This window comes from Chanos chanos, chromosome 4 (assembly GCF_902362185.1).
Source record: "Chanos chanos chromosome 4, fChaCha1.1, whole genome shotgun sequence".
In the NCBI taxonomy this organism is placed as follows: domain Eukaryota; kingdom Metazoa; phylum Chordata; class Actinopteri; order Gonorynchiformes; family Chanidae; genus Chanos; species Chanos chanos.
The window spans coordinates 53,648,504-53,658,023 of record NC_044498.1 but is presented as its reverse complement, the minus strand read 5'-3'; the positions used below and the strand labels follow the sequence as shown (position 1 = coordinate 53,658,023).

Sequence of the window (9,520 nt, the reverse complement as noted above, 5' to 3'; positions counted from 1 at the left end):
GCATAACATTTCCGAGTAAAGTAAACTCTCCATTTCACACTACAGTACAGTTCTTTAGAAGATCAGCTGTAAATGTGGTTGCCCCAGAAAGATAGGTGACCCCAAAATAGTCTTTTTAGATTAAGTCTTCTGTTAAGTTTACCTATTGTAAAACATGGCGGTGGGCTGTAAACTGTGAACTAAATTTGAAAACATGATGCACAAAGCTTTGGTTGTATCAAGTGTATGTTACTAATTTAACTCAGGCAAGACTTCACAGTGCTGGCTCCATTTTAAGATCACCATTATTATAGGCTCTGTCAAGTAAATATGACCAAAACATTTTGCCCTGAGTCTGGTGACGTGTACCGGGGGCTGTGACATGGCTGCCAGCAAATCCTCTGACAAATTATTGGCCCCATCAAAGTCTACAAAGAAACATTCATTCTTCATAATGTCAGCATTTTGTAGTGATCCGTGCCTTTTCCACACAAGCATAGCAAAATATCCACGGAAAGCTCAAAGTTCTATAAAGTTGTTACTTCAGGCATGAATTTGAGTTATGACTGGGGCCTCCAGGTGACGGAGTCTGCTTTGATTGGACACAGCTGCAGTACTGTGGCACAGACAGCCTACTTGTGTATTTTTAAAATGTTATCTTCATTTTGTAAAATAGAAAACAGTACTACACTGATAAAGTACCAGTGGCAGAATGGGCTTCACAGGAGAAACTAGATCCATCCTCTCCTGCTTTTCTTTAGCCCTGTGGAATGGACTGTACTGTCACTGTGCAGGGTTTTTTGCTGTACTGCATGTTTTTGCATCACTGTCACCACTCAAACATTATTTTTATTTAGTAATAACAAACTATTATATTTCTTTCATACAGTTCTGATTAAAGACTTAGATTAAACCTGATTAAACCTTTTGTCCAAAGCAATTCCTATGGTTATGGATAAAAAAAAAGAAAGAGAGACATTTAAAACTACAAAATTCCGGTATATAAAGGTATGTAGAACTAATCCTATCTCTGAATCTTCCAGCACTTTTCATGTGCATGAAGTTATCATAGAGACCTATGCAGACACTGGCAAAACCTAGATGATAATAAAGGAAGAAATAGCAAAATAATGTACAAAACTTGATGAATTTGGCTCGCTCTATAGCAACCAATTATTACTATATTTTTTATTTCCAGGAGAAGACTGGGCTACTGGAGCCAAGAATCACATTTCAGAATTGCTCTGAAAAGAGACCAGCCTGTCTTCCTAGGAATCACTTGTACTTTTTTCATAATTATTTTACCTGCATTATTTCTGTTTGCAGGTGCGACACCAGCACTGGACATTGATCATGGAGAGTGTGGTGCCATCAGATAAGGGAAACTACACTTGCCTGGTGGAGAATCAGTATGGCTCCATCAACCACACTTACACCTTGGATGTAGTTGGTGAGCACTAGCACTGCGGTGTGTGGATGTTGGTGGTGATGGTGTGTGCTGTGAGTGTGTTTGTGCATGCGAGAGTGTGTCTGGGGGTGTAGTACCACTGTGTCATGCCTGGAGATGAGGAACACACAAAATAAGGCGCTTGACTGAGACAGGTGTTTACAAGAGACCAACAGGCAGCCAGTGTCACCAGATCTCGTGAGAGAAACAAGCGACCAGGTCTATGGAAACAACGAGGAACGGGGTTGTTGACTGATCCTGCAACGTGAGATAGGGAGCAAGCCCTAATAAGCAACTATACCTTAGAAACAAGCCCAAAAAACGCAACCCGCGACTACCAATATTTGTAAGTGACTTTACAGAAAAACAAGACCAACGTCGCTTATAATAAGCGGACTTGGCAGCTGTGCAGGCAGACTGAGACAGATCAACATACCAGCAGAGAAAATGAGGCACCCTTTTTGAGAATTTTTTCTTCTGAAAACTTTATCTTTCAAACAGGGCAAACAGTTGTGGGGTGGCTTATAATGTAAACAAGCTGTGGTCTGGACTGGCTTCATTTCAAGGAGAGACTGGTTAAACTCCAGAGAACTACACAGATTCAAGTTTCTACTATTTAGAGAAACACTCTGCTATTGACTTCAGTTTGCATGTATCCCAAGAACAACAGCAATCAAAATGTTCCCACAAGCATATATACACTGCATTTACACTGCATTTACAACACACTCTCCTCTCTGTTTCTTTTGTGTCCTGTTATTTTTTCCCGTAAGCTTCACTTTGTCCCAAATTAACTGTTTAGGTAGAGTTCAGTGGTATTGTATGAGATGCCTTGGCTAGTTTCAAATACATTACTATTGACAGTACTGGATTTGATTGGATTCGTGGATTCTGCTCAGTGCCACCTCAGAAAGAACTCTTCTTTTTTGCTTTGCTGTTTTGGAGGTGGAGCAAGGGCAAAGCTCTGCCGAGATGTTGGATGCTTTGGAAAACTAAAGAAAGTAGTTCCAGCATGTGTTTGTTTATGTGTGTGAGTATGTCTCATTAACACAATTCTAACCCAGCAATGCAACCACCCCCCCCCCCAGGATGACCATATTTTGGTTTTGAAAAAAGAGGACAGGTTAGAATAAAATATTAAATAGTTCACAAATGCGTCCACAACTATGCAACTATGTTATTGAACTTTAATACTGTAGCGTGTTGGGGGTTAGGTGGGCGGAGCATCCCAGCATGCACTGGGATGACGAACTGTAAATTAGCCCCAGTTTGCTATTGTTAGTTCATGTTTCCCTTTTTGTATCTAGTCAAAGTGTATGTGTATTGTTAGTCATGCTGTCTTTGCGTTGTGATGTTCAATTCATATGACAGTTTGCGCACCGTCATTGCACTCGTCTGTGTGAATGATGCATTCCCCTCCTAGCTGGTTGGAATTTTAAGTATGTCACTCCTGGTTCCTGCTGATATACATAAAAGGCTTATGCCTGACAATGCAACATGAAACTGCATCTGTACTTAACTGCTGTAATACATAGTCATTTAGTCTGTAATAAAATGAATAATTGCTGGCATAATAACAGTCGCAAGATGGCCATATGTTTTTCCATTCAACTTTTGGTCCACTGGTGTTGTGTGAGAGGGCGGGACCTAAAGAAAAAGATCAAAGCAATGCAAATGGACACACAATGAATGGTGGTTATGGAAAGCAAAAGCCAAATCCCAGACATTTTTGGCGATTTAGAAATGCTATCCAGACACATTTTTCAGGTCTGAAAAAGAGGACATGCCCGGGAAAAAGAGAACGTATGGTCACCCTACCTAATAATGCTAACCTTACATTAACCCAACACTCCACTCACTAACGCTACATAATGCTAACCTTACATTAACCCAACACTCCACTCACTAACGCTACATAATGCTAACCTTACATTAACCCAACACTCCACTCACTAACGCTACATAATGCTAACCTTACATTAACCCAACACCACTCACTAACGCTACATAATGCTAACCTTACATTAACCCAACACTCCACTCACTAACGCTACATAATGCTAACCTTACATTAACCCAACACTCCACTCACTAACGCTACATAATGCTAACCTTACATTAACCCAACACTCCACTCACTAACGCTACATAATGCTAACCTTACATTAACCCAACACTCCACTCACTGACGCTACATAATGCTAACCTTACATTAACCCAACACTCCACTCACTGACGCTACATAATGCTAACCTTACATTAACCCAACACTCCACTCACTGACGCTACATAATGCTAACCTTACATTAACCCAACACTCCACTCACTAACGCTACATAATGCTAACCTTACATTAACCCAACACTCCACTCACTAACGCTACATAATGCTAACCTTACATTAACCCAACACTCCACTCACTAACGCTACATAATGCTAACCTTACATTAACCCAACACTCCACTCACTAACGCTACATAATGCTAACCTTACATTAACCCAACACTCCACTCACTAACGCTACATAATGCTAACCTTACATTAACCCAACACCACTCACTAACGCTACATAATGCTAATCTTACATTAACCCAACACTCCACTCACTAACGCTACATAATGCTAACCCAATATTCCACTCACTAAAGCTAACATAATGCTAACTCAATACTCCACTCACTAACACTATCACGCTAACCCAACACTCCCCTCACTAATGCTAACCTAATGCTCCTAACCAAAACTCCACTTACTAATACTAACATCACACTAACCCAACATTCCACTCACTAACACTAACATCAGGCTGGCCTGACGCTCCATTCACTGACGCTAACATCAGGCTGGCCTGACGCTCCACTCACTGACGCTAACATCAGGCTGGCCTGACGCTCGATTCACTAACCGTAACATCAGGCTGGCCTGACGCTCCATTCACTGACGCTAACATCAGGCTGGCCTGACGCTCCATTCACTGACGCTAACATCAGGCTGGCCTGACGCTCCACTCACTGACGCTAACCCAATGCTCCCCTCACCAATGTTAACATAATGCTAACCTGGCACTCCACTCACTAATAACATAACGCTAATGGCAAGGTAGCTCACAGTGACCACAACCCCACATACCAGAGAGAGAGATCATTTTTTTTCTTTTCTTAGCTGAGTATATAAACATGACTGCATTTTTATAAGCAAAATCTTAGTACTTACATACCTGACAAGCGTTATGGGCTGAATAATAAAGAAAAGGGGTGGCATGGTTTTCTCATGACTCTTGATGGGACAGCTCTTTGGCTGTGTCAGCTCTGCAGTGACTGATGGATGTGCAGATTGTTTTGAACCGTTACCATCTGCAGACGTTTTTTTTAGACAGAAAGACTGTTCTGGAGCCCCAGCTCTTTTTTTTTCTTTCTTTCTTTTTTTTTTATCATGCACTTTTTGCTTTCTCTTTCTTTTCAGTATCCATCCATTGATCACCAATCAATTAAGCAACTTTTTCCTCATCAAAGAACTATTAACTCACTATATAACCTTACTATCTAAAGTGCAGGGTGACTCTGAGGTAATGTTAGCCCAGTCCCTAGTTTATGCTAGCTGTCATTAGGGACTGCATAGGTATGCAGTATTTACAGAGGCACTTTAAAGGTTTGTAATGTTTTCAGAGGGACTGCATTAGGTTTGTAACATGTATGGAGTATATGTGTAACACTTATACTTACACTGTAGCCTGTATTATCCTGATAGTAATAACTCCTAGCTACACATGTTAACTGTGGCCTGTTTCCTCCCTCTGTCCTTGTTCTAGAACGTTCTCCACATAGGCCCATCCTTCAGGCCGGCCTTCCAGCCAACATCACTGTGCATGTCGGGGAAGATGCTCGATTTGAATGTAAGGTTTATAGCGATGCCCAGCCTCACATCCAGTGGCTGCAGCACATTGTGAAAAACGGAAGTCGGTTTGGACCTGACGGACAGCCATATGTGCGGGTGCTTAAGGTATGATCTGTTTCGCTCCCAGGCATTCACAACTGTCTATCTGCATCACGTACACAAAGCACACCTGGCTATTCATAAGATATAGAAATGACACTTAATATTTTCGGGGTCAATTTTAGAGTACAGTCAGACATTTTTAAATGGTGATTTCTTTCTTTTGTTTATTCACAATTTTAGTTTCTTCTTCATTTTTCATTCATTTTCATCTTTAACATCATTATTATGTATCCAGGTGAAAAGATCAGCTGTAGCGCCATATCGAATGCTTCCCTTAAAATGTCTTCATAAACTTAACTTGAGCTGAGTTAAGTGATGTTTTCTTGATTTAGTCAAGGGAACAACTTTGAATAATGTTATGGAGTAACCAGTACGTTTTTCAGTGCAGCCAGAGCTGTTTCCCTCCGTCAAAGTTTTCTTCTTTCTACTCGTCATGTTTCCAGACATTTTTCCCTCCCAGGTGATGGGACATTTCCCCACCTCCACTCCCTCAATCCTTCACAACGGTTTTTTTTTAAAGAGAGTGATGTTTTAAAAGGCTTTTGTGTGTGTGTGTGTGTGTTCTTATTCCTGCGATTCTGCTGCATTGGGTTGCCGTGGTGCCCTCCAGCGCTCGGGCATAAACAGCTCGGACGTGGAGGTGCTCACACTCACCAACGTAACCGAGGACGACGCTGGTGAATACACCTGCAAAGTCTCCAATTACATTGGGCAGGTGAACCAGTCGGGCTGGCTGACTGTCCTTCCAGGTAACAGAAAGAGGATACGCCTCCCCAACCCTCACCCTCACCCCCCGGACCACTTCCTGTCTGGTGTTTTGGGTTGGTGTGTTTTTGTCATGTCGTCGTGGTGATCCTGGGACTATCACTGACCCCCCCCTGTGGTGTGATTGGCTGGTTTCAGTGGACCTTCCCTTGGCCTTTGGTGGCCCCAAACTGTTCTGAAAGCAACCATGGAAAAAGCCTGTGAAGCCTCAGTACCACAAAACAACCCCCCCCCCCCTTACTCTCTCACACTCCCCTTGAGAAAAGAGATGGCCAGACAGGATTTTCCATGCTACCTTTCCCATGTTGGTTGTGGATGTGTGTGTGCATGTCACTGTGTGGGTCTGTATGGAGTGCTGGGCTCTGGTTGGTGGCAGTGGGAACACTGGCATGTGTTTTTATTGTTTATTTTGGAATGGTGTCTCCCTCCTCACCCATCTTTTCCTCAGATGAGTGACTCAAAGGGCTCGTCCTACTGTCCGTTTTGGTTTGTTTTTAAATTTGTTCCTCTGAAGAGCGGCATCTCCCTCAATTCAAATGTGTAGATGGGAGTTCAGATGATGAGCAGAACCCAGATTTTCTATCCTCCTGGTGTTTTGGGTCTCACTGTTTCTTTTCTTCTTTCTTCTTTCTTCTGTCACTTTCTTTCTTTCCTCCCCTTTCCTCTCCATTGGGGTCTTGCGTTCTCTCTGCTGCCCTCTCCATCTGTGTAAACTTCCCAATTTAAAAATTCCAATGCTCCCTTTGTCTCTCTCACCCAATCCCTCTGCCATCCAATTCCCAATTCTTTGCTTATTTCTTATCCTCCCTTCAATATATCTTGCAATTCCTATCCTCCCTCCTCTGTCCTCCTCTCCCCCTGTCTTTTCTGTGTTCTTCTACCTTTCCCTCTCTCAGACCGCAGGTGTAAACACCACGGACAAAGAGATCGAAGTCCTGTACTTGCCCAATGTGACATTGGAGGATGCTGGGGAGTATACGTGCTTGGCGGGTAACTCTATTGGGATCTCCTTTCACAGTGCTTGGTTAACGGTTCTTCCAGGTATAAACCTCCACTGCTCCTTTCTGTTCTGTCCTTCTGACTGCCGTGGTTATGCCGGTGGGACCCTGTTGATGAGTAAGACACACCTGGAGCTCTGGGGAACTTTTCTTCAGTAGGTCCAAGTTCAAGTCAAGAGGATCTTGTTTGTTTTTAATTGTTTGGATCATTTTCACACTCATATTATGTAAATTTCACACGATTAGAAATTGTTTCATTTTAAAATGCATATGTTTAAAACTGCTCCCATTCAGTATAGCATCATATTATTGTTATTTCATTACTTGAAATTAGTTTGCCCAAAATGGTAGTTTGAACTGCATAATTTCTTTGAAGCCCTGAGGAAGAGAGCATAGCAGAGGGCTCCAGTGTGTGATGTCATCAGCAGGGTCTTACTGGCCCTCCCTCTCCTCCCCTTTGCCCCCTTCTCATCATTCTCCTCTGGAATTCTTTAAGTACTAACAGTTTCACTGGCATGTTGTCAAATGTTCCTGTCTTTCTCTCAGAAGAATGCTTTTTGCTCTGATAATTGCTGGTTTTGTCCTGTTTGAGGGAAAAAAGAAAGAGCCATCATTGCTTTTGTCTCTTTCTCAATTATCAGAGCTACTGCATCACACGATGTGTTAATAGTGTTGTGTTTGTATATCTGTGTATGTGTTTTATTAGTGTGTGTGTGTTTGTGTGTGTGTATCTTTACTGCTTGTATGTATACACGAAACACTGATTGACTTAGAGACTGCAAAGAATTACTTTTTGCCCTAAATAGACTTTTTGTGTCTTTAAAGCATTCCCTTGAGAGCCAAAAAAGGCAGAGTGGTCGTTACCTCCAGATTAAAGATCTGTTTTGTTAAAATCAGCACACTGAAAATTCTAAGCTCCATTTATGAATGCTGATAGATGACATTGAAGTCACAGTTTTTTGTTTTTATCCACTTCTTGATTTCTTGAGCAAAGTGCTACAGAATGCATCATGCTATTACAGTTTGAGTAATACTGTGAGAAAGTGGAGTCAGCTCTGATGCAACTCAGTGCTCTCGCTCAGTGTAGATTATGCAGTTTATGTTTGCATACAGTGATATTTTAGGGAGTGCTTATTACCTGAATTTTTTTCTCCCAATACCATGCAAACCTTGCCTGGACATTTCTTCCTTTTTTAGCCAATACTGATATCATCCAACCTGATTACCCCCCTGACTACGTGGAGATCGCCATCTACTGCATTGGAGTCTTCCTCATTGCCTGTATGGTTGTGATTGTGGTGGTTTGCAGAATGCGGACCACCGCCAAGAAGCCTGACTTTGGCGGCCAGCCTGCCGTCCACAAGCTGAGCAAACAGATTCCCCTGCGTCGCCAGGTAACAGAAAGTATATAAAGAGTTCCAGAACTCTTACACATGAGAACAGCGCTATACACTCACACAAGCACACATACACACAAGCACACATACACACACACACGCACACAGTCTTAATTAGAAGTAGGAGGTGGCAGGAACCGCTGGATAATGTGAAGGGTAGTGTATATATTTTATTAAAATACAGACCAAAAAATGTTTGTGATTGCTGCGTTATTGCTTATGGAGAATATTGACTATATATGGATAATAGTGTGTTTGGTAGTGTGTTTGTTTTTATTTCAAAGTCACTTGAATGATTTCACACTGTTTGTGTTTACGGGTCTGCTTAGCTGCAGGTTGGTGTGTACACTGGGGTTACTCACTGTAAGTTGATACAGGTGGACAGATACCTGTGTATTTTTTTTTTTACATGTAAATACCTCTGTCCATTAAGTATGTTTTGCCACTTGCTGATTCTATGTAGGCTGTAGTGAGAAAAGTGCAGTGCTTGGATTAACAGATACTGCTAGTTTCTGGACCACTGGATGAGTCCCATGAGTGATCAGACATTTAAAACTCAACTAATGAAACAATAGAACTGGCAATGGGACCTTTTCCACAGCAGGAACTTTTTTGGAGCCAGCAACTTTTACAGGAAGTCAGGAACTACTTTTCTGTTGGAGGAGCTCAGGATGATTTTGGTTCCTGGACCATAGTTCCTGAACCACTTTTTAGTACATACTCCAGAGTAGGTACTTTTTGATGGTTCAGGACCTATTGGGGGAGAGGTTTGCAATACTTGACATATCTGATTGGTCAAAAGCAAGCTTCATGAAATGAAAAGATGTATTAAAGAATTTCATTAGGTTTAGCTGAAATAGGCATACACCATATTGCAACACAGGAAAAACAGGATTACACTGAAACAGGATTATAAAAAAAAATAAAGACAAAAGTGG

General features: G+C 41.8%; 1 protein-coding gene across 5 annotated transcripts in view; it reads left to right on the top strand.

The window, feature by feature from the left end:
- Positions 1-9,520, top strand: part of fgfr2 (fibroblast growth factor receptor 2) — a 56,084-nt gene that overhangs the window by 24,616 nt on the left and 21,948 nt on the right. For 4 of the 5 annotated variants that reach the window (XM_030772833.1, XM_030772832.1, XM_030772829.1 and 1 more), the window contains 4 exons: positions 1,306-1,429; positions 5,235-5,425; positions 7,084-7,228; positions 8,383-8,585. In XM_030772833.1, the coding sequence (XP_030628693.1) occupies positions 1,306-1,429; positions 5,235-5,425; positions 7,084-7,228; positions 8,383-8,585 (663 nt within the window). The remainder of the gene's footprint in view (positions 1-1,305; positions 1,430-5,234; positions 5,426-7,083; positions 7,229-8,382; positions 8,586-9,520) is intronic. The other variant, XM_030772831.1, reaches the window with a different exon arrangement.